This window comes from Eublepharis macularius, chromosome 16, assembly GCF_028583425.1.
Source record: "Eublepharis macularius isolate TG4126 chromosome 16, MPM_Emac_v1.0, whole genome shotgun sequence".
NCBI lineage: Eukaryota > Metazoa > Chordata > Lepidosauria > Squamata > Eublepharidae > Eublepharis > Eublepharis macularius.
In genome coordinates this window covers 6,637,145-6,654,626 of record NC_072805.1, presented here as the reverse complement: position 1 = coordinate 6,654,626, position 17,482 = coordinate 6,637,145, and the positions used below count along the sequence as shown (strand labels likewise).

The following is a 17,482-nucleotide window of genomic DNA, read 5'->3' as shown; positions in this document are numbered from 1 at the left end:
AGTGCAAAGCTTCCAGCTCTCTGGTGGCTTCCACTGGGGCTGAGGCAACGATAGTGTGCGAAAACCACCGTGTGGCTGCTCCATTGCCAATCCATCCCTTTATTACCTCAATCAACGTGTGGCTGCTCCATTGCCAATCCATCCATCCTTTACCTCAATCGCCGTGTGGCTGCTCCATTGCCAATCCATCCATCCTTTATTATCTCAGTCACCGTGTGGCTGCTCCATTGCCAATCCATCCATCCTTTATTACCTCAATCACTGTGTGGCTGCTCCACTGCCAATCCATCCATCCCTTTATTACCTCAATCACCGTGTGGCTGCTCCATTGCCAATCCATCCATCCCTTTATTACCTCAATCACTGTGTGGCTGCTCCACTGCCAATCCATCCATCCCTTTATTACCTCAATCACCGTGTGGCTGCTCCATTGCCAATCCATCCATCCCTTTATTACCTCAATCAAACAAACCTGTATTTAAATATACAAAATACAATCAGAACTTATATTCTATAGCCCCTCACTCTCATAGCAATCAGAAGACATCTCGCTACTGAGAGGGTAATATGGGGACCCTGATCTGATGAGAGAAGGAACAAGCCTCCACTGCCAGAGGAAGCACTTCCGTGTCCTTAGTGGCAATGAAAGCTGCACAGAAGAGGCTTGAGGCCCTTTTGGCAAAGGCAGACCTCATATTCTCAGCAGCCATCAGAGCAGGTTCTTAACCCACGCTATAAATCTGCTTTTATAACTTACCTTGCAAACACGCATGTCTTGGAAGTTGAATGTTGAATCACTTTCTGCTTTGCCATTTCAGTTAGAATATACCTTGTTTTTTAAATTTTAAAATTATACAATTAATTTATATATGAAACTTAAAAACAGCACTAAAACTTGCTCAGGGGACTGGGTGAGTACATATTGGTGGCACTCAGCTTTCTCCTGAAAGAATGGACATTTCATAAATGTTCAGAGCTTGCTCCAAGACAGAAGGATGTAGGAGTGATTTCAGGGAAGTAATGGTATGTTCAGACAACTTCCTTCACACACAACATACCTTTATGGGCCTTACTTTTGAATAGGCATGGTTAGAAATGTACTCCAAAAATGGGAGGAAAGCCAGTTTGGTGTAGTGATTAAGAGTGGCGGGACTCGAGAGAACTGGGTTTGATTCCCCATTCCTCCTCCTGAAGCCAGCTGGGTAACCTTGGGTCAGTCACAGCTTCTCAGAGCTCTCTCAGCCCCACCCACCTCATAGAGTGATTGTTGAGGGGATTATAAGAACATACTTCATACACAGCTCTGAGTGGGAGTTAAGCTGTCCTGAAGAGGAACATATACATTGAATGTGGTTGTTGCTATAGGTTCTTTGTAATATTGGAAAGAAATGGCAGTCTACCACGTTAGATCATTTATTTGCAGGTCTTAAGTTTTAAAAGGCACAATGCAAACCATAATGTGGTCCCAGAACATATGCATTGCAAAATGCTGAACCCCTTAAGAGAGTTCTGAGAAGACAGCGGTTTACAATTCCTCTTGCTCAAAAAAGGATTCCCATTATGGCTAACGGAGTCCATGTGCTGAAAGTTCTTCAGTTGTTGCAAACTCAAACAAAACAATTATTTTGGGGTTTGGCAGTTAAAATGTGATCCCTTTACAACAACCGAAAATTATGTCTGTCAACCAATCTGTAAGTACTTCCAATGCCACTCAATTGTCCCATGGATTCCTCCCATAGCACTACCTTAATGTTTAAATGCCCTGTACCACAAAAGTGGGGAAAGGTACCGGGGGGGGGGGGGCGGGATGAGATGGACATTATAGCTGTGGGGTGGGATGAAGTCACTGAAAAGAAGATCCCACACTACCACTGAAACATATAGAATCATAGGGTTGGAAGAGACCTCTAGGATCATCTAGTCCCAACCCCCTGCATAATGCAGGAAATTCGCAAATACCCCTCTGACTGCCCCAGTGACCCCTGCCCCATGCCCAGAAGATGGCAAAACACCTCTAGCCAAACCAGCCTGTGGAAAACCACCATCCGACTCCAAGGTGGCGATCAGCACCACCCTGGGCAAATAAGAAGGGCCACGAGAACTGAGCACTGAGGTAACCCTTCCTGCCTTCTGGCCAGGTTCACAGAATCAGCATTGCTGTCAGATAGCCATCCAGCCTCCACTTAAAAACCTCCAAAGGAGAGCCCACCACCTCCCAAGGAAGCCTGTTCCACTGAGGGACCGCTCTAACTGTCAGGAAGTTCTTCCTAATGTTTAGCTGAAAGCTCTTTTGATTTAATTTCAAGCTGTTGGTTCTGGTCCGAGCTTCTGGGGTAGTGGAAAACAACTCCGCACCATCCTCTATATTGTAGCCCTTCAAGTACTTCAAGATGGTTATCGTATCACCTCTCTGTCGTCTCCTCTCCAGGCTAAACATTCTGAGCTCCTTCAACCTTTCCTTATAGACTCCTCATTAACAGCTTTTTCTAATGACATGAGAAATAAAAAAGACTCATCTAGGAAATGGAAGGAGGGCTTTATAACCAAGGATAAATATAAACAAATAACCTATGCTTGTAGAGAGAGTGTTAGAAAAGCTAAAGCTCAATATGAACTTAGGGTAGCAAGAGATGCAAAAAACAACAAAAAAGGGTTCTTTGCTTATGTTCAAAGTATGAAAAAGAGCAAGGACATGGTAGGTCCATTGCAGGGACAGGGAAGTGAAATTGTAACAGGCGATGAAAAGAGGGCAGAACTGCTCAGTTCCTACTTTTCCTCAGTCTTCTCCTGCGAGAGAAATGGTGCTCAACATGGCAATAACAGAACACACGATGCGGGAAGGAAGTTACAGCCTAGGATCAGCACAGAGGTAGTACGTAAACACCTAGTTTCTTTAAATGGAACTAAGTCCTCAGGGCCAGATGAATTGCACCCAAGGGTACTAAAGGAACTCGCAGATGTAATTTCTGAGCCTCTGTCCATTTTGAGAATTCTTGGAGATCAGGTGAGGTGCCAGAAGATTGGAGGTGGGCAAATGTTGTCCCCATCTTCAAGAAGGGGGAAAAGGAGGATCCAGGTAACCACCGACCCATCAGCTTGACATCTATACCTGGAAAAGTCTTAGAACAAATCATCAGTCAGTCCTTGAACATTTAGAAAGGAAGGCTGTGATTACCAAGAGCCAGCGCGGGTTTCTCAAGAACAAGTCTCTGACAATGTTCAAACCACACAAACCTTTCCTTTCACCACCTGCACACTCAAAGCAGTGGATGTGGCTTCAGATAAATGTGGCTGTGATTCACCAGTGGTGAACAGCGCGACCCTTTGTGCTTGGCACAACAGAATAGCCAGGCCCACGGCAATATATACACATTCCAACTTTTACTGGCAAATGACTACTGAGGAGAGTGAATTACAATCCTTCTCTGTACTTATCTTTCAAATTCACACAAGGCCTCCAAGACTTGAAAAACCTTGGCAAAGGTTAAGGGGGATGGATAACAAAAGTCTGCTGGGCCTGCAATTCATTCATTCACCTAGAACATTTCTATTCTGCCTTATCTTCTTGGACTCAAGGCGGGGCACAATGTAACAATGGCATGAATTAACAAAATGAAAGCAGATTGTAGGCAACACAAGGGGTCCCGTGAAGCATGGAGGGGCCGATACATGGAAGATCTTCATTTTTGGTTCCTGCACCTTCCCTATCAACCGCCAAAGTTTCTTCTGAGCCAGGGCTCAGCAGGAACCTTTGTGCCCCTGCTCATGAAACAGCTCCCCTCCCACTTGTAGGATGTGACTTATGTTGTGACTTGCAGGCAGCCTTGAGTCCTAGCACACTGAAGGTACGCTGCCTTCTCGGTATTCAAGGCTTAGCTCTTTAAAAGTGAGTACTTTTGAGTAAATCAAGTTCTGCCTTCAAGTCATAGTTGACTTATGGTGATCCCTGGTGGCGTTTTCTCAGCAAGAGACTAACAGAGGTGGTTTGCCATTGCCTGGCTCTGCAACCAGAGCAAGGGGGGATCCGAAGCTCCGCGAGCTTCCAGGGCAAGGGGGGATTCGAACCTGGGACGCCCAGATCCTCGTCTGACGGTCTAACCACTACTCCGCGCTGCCGCCTGAGGAGCCAAGCTACACCGTCCAACTGCAGTCCTCGAAGGCGACTCTCGGCTGCGGCTGGCCGAGGCCAAAGGGGCAGCGGCTCACCCGCGCCCACCCGAGGGAACCCCACGAGCCGCTCCGCGTTCGCAGGCTGGGGCAAGGCCGGCTGCACTACGGCGTAAGCTGCGGTGGGTTCCTCGCAATGAGCCCCCGGCTTGCCGCCCAGGGCTGCGGCCATCCCGGCTCTCCCCGGCGCCCCGGGCGTAAAGCGGCCCTGGCCATTAGCGGCTGCCCTTCTGCAGCGGTTACGCACAATGCCCAGGCAAGGGCAAGGCGGGCGGCCAGGCGGGCGCCCCGGCCGGACTCCTGCAGGGCGCTCCGGTGAGGCGGACGGCCTCCGCCGCCAGGCGCGGCAACCTGCGGCTCCGTCCCTTCCCCAGCCCGGCATCCCGGCCGCCGCGCGTTCACTTGCAGGGCGCAGCGGCCGCTCGGCCTCCTTTGTGCGCGCGTTCCGAAAGTAGTCCCGACATTTCCCAGGGCCGGAGCGTTGCACCGCCGAGGCCCGATCGCCTCCCCCCGAGGGGGGGGGCAAAGGAGTCCCTGAGGAATGCGGCCGGGCCGCCGCTCCCCTGCCCCGAGGAGGGGCCAGCGCGCCGAGGGGAGCCCCGCGCCGGCCCTCCCCACGGACAGGAGGCGAGCGCGGCGTCGGGCAGCCTCTGCGCGGGGAGAGCAGGAGCGCCCCCGAGCCCGGAGAAGAGGCCGGCGGGGAGATGCGCCGCTGCCGCTGCCGCTGCCGCGCCTCTGCTCTGGCTCAGCCGGGCGGGCGGGGGCGGGGCTGGGAGAGGAGAGGAGGAGAGGGGAGGAGGGCCGCCTGAGCCGCAGCCGCCTTTCGCACTGAGGAGGCGCCGACTGGAGGCAGCGGCAGCAGCAGCCGCCGCCATGGAGGAGCGCGCCCGGCCGCCTCGCCTCGCCCGCCTGGCGCGGGAGGCGCCGTGAGGAGGCGGAGAGGCCGGCCGGAGCCGCGGGCCGCGCCGCCTGGCTTGGCTCGCTCCCTCCCTTCCCTCCGCTTCTCCTGCGCGCCGGCCCGAAAGCATGCGAGGGCGGCCGGGGCGCTGCTGCCCCCCTCAGCCGCCTCCCCGCCGCCGGTGAGGGAGCGCCGCGGGAGGGAAGATGGGCGCCGTCCTGCGGAGCCTCCTGGTCTGCGGCTTGTGCGCCTTGGCGAGAGGTGAGGCCTGGAGAGGGGCCGCCCGGCCCGGCGCCTGCCCGCGCTCCCGCCCGCCTTCCCCGGCCGGGGCTTCCCCCGGCGCCGAGGCCGACTGCCAGGCTTTGCGCAGCGGGCCGGGGCGCGGAGGCGAGGCGAGGCGAGGGGCCCCGGGCCGGCGCACGCACGCGGGCATCTGCTCGCCCCTCGGGGCTGAAGGGCCGGGGGTGGGCGGCGGGGGGAGACAGTGCAGGCGAGGGCAGCGGGGCCCGGGGGCTCGACCGGGCTTGTAAAAGGGAAGCCCCCCGCCCGCCTGCCCGCCTCGGAGTAAGCCCACTGGATGTCCTTGCGGAGCCTGCGTTGGGTCCTGCGGCTGGAAGGACTTGACTTGGCTTGCCCGGTGGCTCTGGTCCTAAGGGAGCAACCCCGTTGACACATGCGGGGCTTACCTTAGGGAAATGCTGGTGCAGCTCTGGCGCTCAGACCGGGGCGGGTTTCCTCGGATGCCAGTCGGGGCAGCTGATCCGCTTCCGAAACGGGGCCTAAGCCCGTGGGGACTCCTAAGCGTGTTTACATGGACACAAGTTTGATCGGAGGAAGCCAGTGGCCTTTGCCTCCTGATGGTGGCCGGGAGCCGCTGCCCTTCTGTGGGGAGAAGAGGGGGGGGGTGGTACTGTGCTGAGAGAACAATCCTAAACGGGTCTTCTCAGAATCCTATTCCAGACTTTTCAGTAGAATATACTTCCAGGGAAGTGTACTAGACACAAACACAAGTCAAAGTCTGTGAATCTTAAATGTGAAAGTCTTCTGTATGGTGCGAGATCAGTTGGAAGGCTACATGGGGATTCTAGGCCTTCCCAGAAAAGTTTATGTACAGTCCTGGAGGCCTGATTGGCATAGGTGGTTATATATTTGCAGCGTGGTGGTGGGGGCGAGGGGGGCCGAGCAGGATATAATGGTCTGTTTATCCAAGGTTTGATTTCTAACTTGTTTCTCCGCTCCCCTCCCTTCCTGTATTTGTGGTGAGTGGAGAGGCCTCGGATACTGGCTTACTGTGCCTGTTTTCAGATACTGTTTGGGAGAAATCTTTGTTCCCATCGATCTTGCAGCTCTCCTCTTTCACAGCAGAGGAAGGAGAAGAATGTTGCTTGTATGTGCGTGAGAAGGAATCCAGTCAACTTTTTTTCCAGGTTTTTTCTGCCAACATTAGCTTGTTTTGATGGAAGCTTAGGAAAATTGAACTGGATTAGAGGAAACTTCGGAGAGCCAGTTCATCAGTCTGTGAGGGAGGAAAAATTGTTCTCCCATCCCGAGTTTAGGCATCTGTTCACCATATTGCATCACCCTGGAAAATAGTATACATGTTTTAAATGTGTGATGTAACTCTAAATAGTTCACTTGAGAAAGGAAGGCTGAATTAACTGGATCTCTGGCACTTCACATAAAAAAGTAAACCTTGGGCTATTTTTTTTACATAATCTACAGGAACTCTGTTGCATTGTCCCATCACCAAATAACCTAGTTTAGAGCAAGTAGAGCAAGAGTGTAAAAATCAGCAGGCACCAATTCTCCTCCTTTTATTTCAAATTTCATGCTGTACTCTAATATTTCTGTGAATTTTCACTGACCTTCTAGCACCTTTGTAGGGAAAAATTTGAAAAATGGTTATTTCATCAGCAGTCCTAGATATTTATTCCACTCTTCTTCCATCTTAGTGCCATGGGTGAAGGAAGGCCTGCTTAAAAAAGAAAAACAGAAAAATTAGGAATAATACACCTGGAAGGTCTTCTGTGCAGTGACTCTCACTGGAATTAAGGGCACTTGCACAAGAACGCAGTTGTTCTCTGTTGCTGGTCCCTTTGAAATGGGTAGGAACTGTGCAAAAGGCTGCAGAATGTCTGCCCTGCGCACCCTGTGGAAACGAACAGGACCTGTGCAGGAAAACATTGCCATTTTGTGTGTGTGTCCGTCCCCATTTATTATCAGTGGAGCTTGCACAGCAGAACTCCTTGGAAGACTCTCTTCATTTCGGAGTTCCTGTTCAGCAGTGTCCCATAATAATTTTCATTGCATCTTTGGGAATTTTCATTGCATCTCTGCATTGCATATGCTTGGGATCAAAATAGTATATTACAGAGTTTGTCTGGCTTTGTGGTGAGAGGTAGACAGTTCTGTTTCATTGTTAAAAATGAACTGGCTTGAATATGGTTGACATGCTTTGGAGAGGTGTGCTGAGTTGGAATGTACTTCAGACTGTGTGTGTGTGTGGTGCCCTTAAGTTAGAGTTATGGCAACTCTGGTGGAGTTTTCATGGCAAGAAACTATCAGAGGTGATTTGCCATTGCCTGCCTCTGCAACTCTGGTTTTCCTGTTGGAGGTCTCCCATTCAATTACTAACCAAGGTTGTCCCTGCTTAGTTTCTGGGATCTGATGAGATCAGGCTCACCTGGGCTATCTAGGTCAGAGCAGACTTCAGACGTCATGGGAGATTACATTTTTCAGAATTCTTCTAGATTAATCATTCTCTAACTGGAAAACTAGCACTGCATGTAAAAGCCTAAAAGAGAACCTTTCCCCATGATATGCTCTCTCTCTCTCTCTCTCTCTCTCTCTCTCTCTCTCTCTCTCTCTCTCTCTCTCTCAAATATCAAGGTTTTCCTACATTAATCATGTGACTGACCTCCCCTGTTGTCTGACATGGTATGGTCCCATTCTCCCTTTTCAGACCAAGATGTGTGTATTTGTGAACTTACTAGTAAACTCTGACAAACTGACATAGTACCCAGAACTGCCATGAGATCCTACTGTAAAGTATTTTGCTAACTTTTTATGCAGCATGCACACTGGCCCAAAAAAGTACATAAGCATTTTAACTCTCCAAAATAAGCTTTACATGGGCTGGTTTCCTATGAGCCATGATATTGTTGTAACATTGAAGTGTGATGTGGTTAAAGAGGAGGATTTCTTTTTTGAAGAATTGTGGATTCAGACTGAGTTTGGCCTTGAAGTTCATTGAGTAATCTTGGGCCAGTTATCATATCTCATATTAGCCCCGCCTCATGTCTTTACTAACCATCAGCCCAATTCTGTTCATGTTTACTTTGACTGAAGCCTCACTGAGTTGATAGAATTGGGTCCTTAGGCAGCTAGGCTTTTCATAATTTCCAGAGGGCAAGTCATGTTAGTTTCATGGTCAGCAGCCTATTTGATGAAGTGCGTTGAAAGTTTGTGCCATGGCCCTTTTCTTAATCTCCAGGGTGCATACGCTACTTGGAAGGAAAGTGCATAAGCTACTTGTAAGCATAGCTGCTTGAAAGGAAGTTCTGTCTTGGGAGTAGATTTCAGGTAAATGTATATAGGATCAGGGTATAAATCACCTGGGTGGTTTGTAAACAGAAAAGGAAGTCTAAGGGTACAACAAGTCCATCAGCTGGCAGTCTGAGGAATTTACTGCAGTTTCTTAAAAAGCAACAGACTTGGACTTGACTGAGACCTCTTTCATTATTGCCTAGAAACAAACCTGTGGTTGCACGGAGAGCCACAGCCAGCGCCAACTCTCTGATACATGATAATACATTGTTTTGTCAAAAAGCTGTTTGTTGCATGTTTTATAATTCCAGGAGTACACAAGGCATTTTGAGTATGTTAAAAGATGAGCAGTTTAAAAATTCTTAGAACTGCATTATCACAGCACTGAATGTTGCTAAGGAATGGGAACTTCCCCTATGCCCCCCCTAAAGACCCTCTGTAATTAATATAAGGCAATCCTTCTTCAACACCTGCAGCTTTCTTTAAGGAGTTTATGAGGAGTTTCAATAAGTAGTCTTGGGGTGGAGAATGAAATTTGCCCGGTGTCATTTTCACAGCTGGAAATCATGACCAGACACTGGAGAGTCGGTAGTGCTCACCTTTTCTCCCCTTTTAAATATGTTGCTCACGCAAAGCAAGCATCAAGGGACTATCAAATATTTATGGTACACCCCGGTGTGGTATTACTGCTATGAGCAGTGCAGCTATGATTGCTGGGCCAGGTTGAGAAGAAACTGAAAATGCATTTTATATAAATGACTCTCAGATGGGAAAAAGTATGTAGATGTGGTGGAAAATAATTAGGCAATAGTCCTTGATGAAAAATGTCTTTTTAAAAAAGCAACACAGAATTGTGTTCAAGCCCCTATTGGATGACCAGTTGAAGAAGAAAGGGCCGGGGAGCTGGAATCAATTGAATTTTTATTTTGGCCATAAGCCGTAGCAAAATTAAACACAAAATCAAGGAACCCCAAATGGTAAAACTATTAAACACAATTTATTGTAATATCACATACAACAGACATCACGTTTCCAAATGGAGGAAGTTGCTTTTAATTTTTCTGAAATGAACTGTGTTCTAAAATGGGTTTTAGTGGAGAATTGAGAATATAGTTCTGTTTTACTTCAGGCCTCTACTGTTGTTGGTAGTCTTGTGAGTGGAGCCTTGCAGTGTTGTCGTAAGCACAGTTACACCCTTCTAAGTGTATCAAAGTCAGCAGGCTATGCAGGGTGTTAATTTTGCTTAGGATGGCACCGTTCACGTGCCAGGTCCCTGTATGTATAATTTCTGTTCTCAAATTCCTCATTCCCTGCTCTCAGTCCAACACAAACCTTCCTGCCATTCTTTGTATTTGCCACTGGCAGCATAAATGTTTCCTCACAATATCAGCCATTTCCTTCCTTATATTAAGCACATTGGTATGAGTAGGTTTGCGCTGAAAAGCCTACTATTCCTTGGAAAGGTTTAGCGCCGTGTAACGGGAGCTTGGAAAGTGTGGATCTCTCAGTTTTATAAACCAATGTTTTAGCTTGGCTTAAAAAGTTGTTTGCTAGCAAGATGCAAGGTCCCATTTGAGAAAATGTTCTTTTGGGCGAATGAAGCTAGTTTTATGGTTCTTTGGCTCCTCTCAGTTCTGGACTTTGATTCAATCCAGGTAGGCAAAGTTTTCCAAATGTCTGATAGATTATACATTTTTTTTCTGAATTAAAATTAGAGGCACATGTTTCGTATGCCAAATATTGCTCTTTAGCGTATTACTGTTTAAAAATGGCTAAACTTCATGTTTTAGTGTGTTTTCATGCCACTCCTGATAAAGTAACAGTGCAATCCTAAAAAGAGTTACTCCAATCTAAGCCCATTGATTTCTGCTTGGGATGGCACTGCGAGGTAAGATCAGAATGCAATCCCATGCAGAAATGGGCTTTCACCTCCGAAGACAGGTAATTCTGCTGCATCTCTGTTTTGGCATTGATTGATCTGAAGACACCTGAAACAGCAGGTAGATGGCAGAATTGTCTGCTTCCAGTGGACTGGGAAAAGGAGCAGCTAGAGCAGCTGGTGGTTGCCTCTGTGAACTGGCGCTGGAGTTGTGGAAATGGTAGTGAAAACCTGAGCAGAAACATAATATTATGCCTCACCATAATGAATTAGTGCCCATTTTTGTCTCTTTTTCTCTTGTGCTTCAGCTGAAACTTTATTTATTTGCGTTTCAGATTTGGTGTGTGTACTCTGAATAATTATCCTGGTCTCCTTTCAGCATGCTGAACAATCAAAAGTTTTTTGCTGAAACAATTTTAGACCCCCATGAAGTGCAAGTAGCTCATAGGAGCTCCTATTTAAGACAACAGGTAGTATGCAAGGCAACATGGTGGTGAAGTCTATGGTCCCTAACTCATTAGCGGAGCAACTGAGACCCCCTCCCTACAATACAGCCCTCCTATCTGAGTAAAAAATCCTTTTTGAATAATTCAGTTTTGCATGGTTTGCAGAAAGCCAGGAGAGTGGGGGCTGTCCTGACCTCCTCAGGCAGGCCGTTCCACAGGGTAGGGGCCACCACAGAGAAAGCCCATGTACGGGCTGCTGTTGATTTCGCCCAGGTGCACTTATGCAGAATTTAAATATGTTGTATATAGGATAAGATAGCTGGGATCGTTACTTCCCTCATTATTTCTGTAATGTCTACTTCAGGGACTAGAAGATTTGAGTGAGTGACTGATGGGGAGTCACCAGGGCGGTTCTCCCCACCCCCCACCCCCGCTCCCCACTTCTCTGTGCAGCTGAAGATCTCATGCCTGCAAGGAAATGCCTCCCAAGCTGGTTGGTGCTTGCTTCGGAGTAAACACACACAGAGAATATCAGGATTTTGGTGCTGCTTTTCAGCTTTCTTAGTTTGCACAGAGTTGAAGGGCAAAGGTGGGTGGAAGGAGGAAGGTCCTCACCCTGTGATATTGCCCTGTTTTTGCTTTTAGACAGGGATGGGTGCTCTTTTTCTTGGGTTGAAATTTGGCTTCATTGCTTTCAGTGGAAGTTGGAGGCGTTAGTCACCCCAGTGTCTGTCTGTTATCTTCCCTTCTTCCCTCAGTACTACCCTGAATAGTTCTCTCTCCCCTAAGTCCGTAGACTTCAGTCAGCTTAGAAGGGCGTGCTTCTGCCTGGAAAGCATAGCCAGTCTTTCATCTAAGGCCCTACATAGTAGTGGTTTCCAGTCATGAACGGGCTGGGTTGCTGTCAGCCTGTTTTGTTTGTGCTTCCACTGTCCTGTCAGCATTTTGTGGCAGTGTGCTGCTCTGTGTGTGTATAAAATTGTGGATTAAAGGATTTCTCTAAAATGTTATAATTTTCTGGAGTATGTGGAAACCTCTCTCCTCTTCATGCCTGACCCAGCATAGCTGCTTTTATTGGACTGATGAGCGCACATTCTCCCATTCGGCATCTCCCCCTCTAAGCTCTGAGAAATGGGAGCAGGCTAACAACTTCTCCCTTCCTCTCCCTTCTCCCTGCAGGAGGCATTGAGGTGCTGTCAACATGGCACCTTGTAGAGTACTTTGAGGGGATTTTCTTTTACTTAATTTATGATGGTTTTTTTGAGGGGGGGGCGCATATGGCGTGTTCCTTGAGTTAGGAATAAACTGCTTCCGTCCTCAGCACCAGAGCCACCCATTTTGCTCTTCGATGTGAGGGTGGGCAGTGTTGGTGTGTGGTGCTGGTGTTTCATATGGACTGCCTGCTTTCTTGAAATCAGGCAAGGGCCAACTTTGAGACAGTAGAACTGGGGCACCCATTAGTGTAATGACCTCCCCATCTTTATAAAAATAATATTTGAAGCAAAAATATTCCCTTTGATTCTGTCAAAGGTAGCCTCTCATATATGAACGATTCTACCCTTAGGCAAGAATATTAGTGCAAATGCAAACTACATTTACCCATACATGCTCATCACTTGACTGCCGTATCAAGTAAAGGCCTTCTTTTGTGAAGGAGTAGACACAGATTAAATACTACAAATAGGTTTCACATTGTTAGTACTCCGCTGTGTTTTTTCCCTTTGTGACTGAAGAAACAAAACACACACATCCAATTTCTGAGAACTCTTTTTAATCTGCAAACCAGAGAAATTTCGGGTTTTGCAAACATTCCATACACGCGTCAAGCTGGGTAGGAGCTGAAGGGATTCTGGAGTCCCAAGGGCTCTCCCAGAAGTTTTATCTGGAGATGGAACTCAGTTACTGCTTCATGGTCTCTGTGCAGCACAGTGATGGCCTTGGGCATGTGGAGGGCCTACGGTTCAGGTACTTCTAGAGTTAGCATTGAGATGTGAAATCTCTTTTCCTCAGAAACTCAGCTTTGGCTATGGGCTCTGCCTGTCTTAATTTGTTAACATATAAAGTGCCTCAGTATAGTGTTTTCTTTGGTGTGCTTCTCAGAGTCACTCTACACGAGACATCTGACATGTGAAGAATATGTGTTGGGAGATGCAATGTTAGTCGGGAAAGGGTAGTTTAAAAAGACAGAGCCAGCGGCAGAGCAAAGGCTTTGGTATACACTGGAGCTGTGTGAAGGGGCTGTGAAATGCCCGAAGGGAAACTTCAGCCCATTATAACCTCTCCAGGTCCAAGCTCAGCTCTGGAAGGCAGCTCCAGCCAATTTCCATTCCTTGCTGCCGCCTGTTTGAGATCCCACACAGTTTTAGACTTGGAGAGGAGAAATTGACAGAGCCTTGGAGGAGGCGAAGATGAAATTAACAAACCCTCTGAGTTGTGATCTCCGATGGCTCTGTCTTTTTAAACTACGCTTCCCGGCTAGCATTGCGTCTCCCTGCACTTGACGAACACGCGCCGAGGCATCTCGTGTAGAGAGACTCACTCTTGGAAAAATAATATTCTCACTGTCAGACATAGGCACGTTCAGCTCAGAGTGCAAACAAATTTGAGTATTAAATAGCAGGTTTAAAACTATGTCTTAATTTAAAACAGGTACATTGAATTTAATTGCACCTGTGATCCCTGATCAAACACAGTGGCAGTAATAAAGTGAAATATGTTTGTTCTGTTGAGGGTGTTGTTGGATGTTTCCTGAGGTTATGCTAAGTTTACAGAACGTCTCAGTGAAATCTAGCCTTTGTGCTTAGTACCTTGCATGAATTGAGACGGAAAATGCCCCTCAGATTTGTTTGCAGTGTATGTGGATTCCTTGGCAGGCACTTGTGAAATCCTCATTAGACAAAGTATGGAAAGTGTGGAATATCAGAAAATCACAGATGGGATATGCATATGATAGTTGGGTTGGGTGAAATAGAGAAGCAGGGATAAGAGTGTAGGTGGTTAATGAAAGGGAGAAGTAACTGTGAATTTCCTGTATGGCGCAGGGGGTTGAGCTAGATGACCCTTCGAGGCCCAACTTTATGTTTCTATAAAATAATTAGTCAAGAGGAAGAATTGAGAGAGTCAGAGGAGTAGAAAAGAGGAGGATAGAAGAGGGAGAAAGGCAGTGTGACAAACAGAAGTATACAAGGACTTGCAGAAGCACCCCATTTTCTGCTCCCTCACCATGTCCTCTTTCCCTTCCCTGCCTCCATAGCCTATCCCCCTTACCCTCTTTCTATCCACCTTGGTCTGCCCCCTTTCTTTACCCCCCCCCACAGTCTCCCCTCATGACCCACTGGAATGGTGGGGAAACCTCACCTGCAGTTACTTGCAGGGGGTACTTTACTTTTCGCTATATCCCCTTCCCCACACTATTTTCTCTTTCCCCTTTCCTGGCAGCCTCCATGTGCTCCCCTTTCCCTATGTCCTTCTCTCCTTCAAACCCACTAGACAACTTTTATCTGCCCCCCCATATTGATCTATATTTAATAGTATTCTTCATTTTTATACTACCTTTCTCCACAGTGGGGACCAAAAGCAGCTTATGTCAGTTTCCTCTGCTCTATATTATTCTCACAACAACCCTGAGAGGCAGATTAGGCTGAGAATGGGTGACTGGATCAAAGTCACCCAGTGAGCTTCCACAGCATAGTGATGATTGAACTTGGGTCTCCCAGATCCCATTCTGAAATGCTAACCACTACAGTAGTAAGCAGCTAGTCCTAGGTGAGTCATGCAAGTCATGGAGTAGCAAGTTGTCTGGTGGTAGCTTTGGGGTCTAGCCCCACTGAGTCTCCTTCAAAGTCCAAAACAGCCATGACCCCTCACCTTTGCCTGACAAAAGCCAAGCCTGGAATATTAGTTGAACTGTTACGGTTGCCTACCAACAGCCACTGAGGGCATTTGGTTAATGCTACAGGTGCTCCTTTTATCATTTTGGTCTTTTAAAAATCCTTAACATATTGTTTTTTAGATTTTGGATTTTTCCAAAAATCTGGGGTTTTCAGGTGTGTAGGAAGACCTGCCTTGTCTGTTCATAGCTCCAATCTCCAGATAAGTTTCCTCAGATCTGGTCATTTAGCTATTAGTCTATAAGAGATTAATACCATCACCCGTTCTTGTGTATTTTATTGCATATTTCCTTAGACCAGAGGTCTGCAACCTTTTTGAGTCTATAGGTACTTTTGGAGTTCTGCCGTAGGAGGTGGCGCCAACCACACAATCATGGGGCCATGCATAACTAATGCTTCGACTTTTCAGACAGCAGCTCTGCTTAACAGGGTGCCTTTTGAAACCACATTGTTTAAAAATATTTTCTTGCATACGCGCAGCTTATCTTCAGTCAAGATATTTGTGCTGTGATGGTGGTTGCTGCCAAAGCAGCTTTTAAAATTTTCAAGCCAATCAAATCTCCAATGACCAATCAGAAGCCCTGCTGGGCAGAAGCCTCACCTAACCCCACCCTCTTCCTGAGAATGGTTGGCGAGTGCCAGGAAAGGAGTTGCTGGGTGCCGTCGTGGCCACGGACACCACATTGGGAACACCTATCTTAGGCACTTTTAGTGGGGAAGAAATGATTAATAAATACTTTTATGATTTTAATAATAATAATAACATTCGATTTATATACTGCCCTTCAGGACAACTTAACACCCACTCAGAGTGGTTTACAAAGTATGTTGTTATTATTCCCACAACAACAATCACCCTGTGAGGTGGGTGGGGGTGAGAGAGTTCTGAGAGAGCTGTGACTGACCCCAGGTCACCCAGCTGGCTTCAAGCAGAGGAGTGGGGGATCAAACCCGGCTCTCCAGATTAGAGTCCTGCCTCTCTTAACGACTGCACCAAACTGGCTCTCAAAGTGGCATTCCTTTGTTATGTTCAGTGCTTTGAGCTTAGAAAAAGCAGTACATAGAAATCTTAAATAATATAAAGAAGGAATATTTTTCTTTGCATTGCTTGGAAGAGCCCCGTGGCGCAGAGTGGTAAGCGGCAGTACTGCAGCCCAAGCTTTTCTCACGACCTGAGTTCAATCCTGGCAGAAGCCAGGTTCAGGTAGCCAGCTCAAGGTTGACTCAGCTTTTCATCCTTCCGAGGTCAGTAAAATGAGTACCCAGTTTTCCTGGGGGGTAAAGTGTAGATGACTGGGGAAGGCAATGGCAAACCACCCTGTAAGAAGTCTGCCAAGAAATTGACGTCCCCCCATGGGACCGTAATGACTCGGTGCTTGCACAGGGGACTACCTTTACCTTTACCTAGAAATCTTAAATAATGTAAAGAAGGAATATTTTTCTTTGTATTTCTTGGAATGAGTGGAGGATTTTCACAGATGGGAGGGTAATTTTTGCTGATCCCCACACCCAGTGCTGGCCTCCATCTCCCCCTTTTTGCTGTTCCTGAAGATCTTTTCCCAGAAAGTAGAACATTTTGGGAGACAGTGGAGGACAGTAGTGGGTTACTGAAAATGTCAGGGGGATCTGACCCCCCTGATCTGATCTGAGCCCATATGGGTGATAATGCTGTTCTTTATTCCATATTTACTCGGGTAGGGAGGAGGGGGGAGATGACCCTGAATATAATATGACCACACTGAAAGAAGCTTATACGTAAAAGCGGAGGACCCTAAAATGATCCCTCCTAAAAAAATGCGTTATAAACATTTTTTTTGATTGTATAGTAATCAATATATGATAAATAATATAGTGTCGAGAAGGAAATTGTTTTCACTTTTTACACACTTTCCCTTATTACTCTTCAGAAGTAGCATTGGATCATGTTTTCAAATTTAAAAAGGCAAGAGAGACTGCCTTTTTTTACGCCTTCCCTCACCCCAGGAGCCAAACCACTAGGCACAGGTTGAGATAACGAGACTGACCAGCTGCTGGTGCAGCCTTAAAACAGAATTAGATCCCTCTAAGTCCATTGAAATCAGCCGGCTCAGAAGGCTGTAACTCTCCTTGGGAGTAGGGGTATGCACCCACCCACCCCCCAAATTGCGTAATCCGGGTCTGGTTTTTTTTTTTTTTTATGGTACCCCTGAAATCCACATTAGATTCTTTGGTCTGGGTTAGACACCCGGAGGTGGGGTGGGGGCATTTTAAAGCAAAATCCATCAAATTTGCAGGGAACATACTACTGACTGTCCATTAAAGACACCCCCCCCCCCAAGCTAGGAAATTGCCATTTCCCAAGAGATTGTGTTCTATCACCAATCTCTGTCTTTATCCTTCCCTCTCTAAATGTCCAGGAAACAGCTACAGCTAATGTGCTGAATTGCTGTCAAACCTGCAGGCTTTTGGGATTTCTCTGGGGGGCAGGGTGGGGGAGAAAAGCTGAACTACCAGGCAACTCCTGCCAGAAGCACAAGGGAAGAAGCAAAAGCTGGTGTGGAGTAAAATTCTGAGCTAGATAAATGGTCAGTACTAGTAGACGAGCACATCACACTACCATTGTTCCCTCCACATCTTACCTTTTGCCAGGCAAGGAAGTCTGGTTTCCAAAGCCAGC

At 47.3% G+C, this 17,482-nt stretch overlaps 1 protein-coding gene across 1 annotated transcript in view; it reads left to right on the top strand.

The window, feature by feature from the left end:
- Positions 1–5,112: 5,112 nt before the first annotated feature.
- Positions 5,113–17,482, top strand: part of LRP6 (LDL receptor related protein 6) — a 146,539-nt gene continuing 134,169 nt past the window's right edge. Inside the window, exon 1 of the mRNA XM_055000293.1 lies at positions 5,113–5,326. Coding sequence (XP_054856268.1) covers positions 5,272–5,326 — 55 coding nt within the window. The 5' untranslated portion in view covers positions 5,113–5,271. The remainder of the gene's footprint in view (positions 5,327–17,482) is intronic.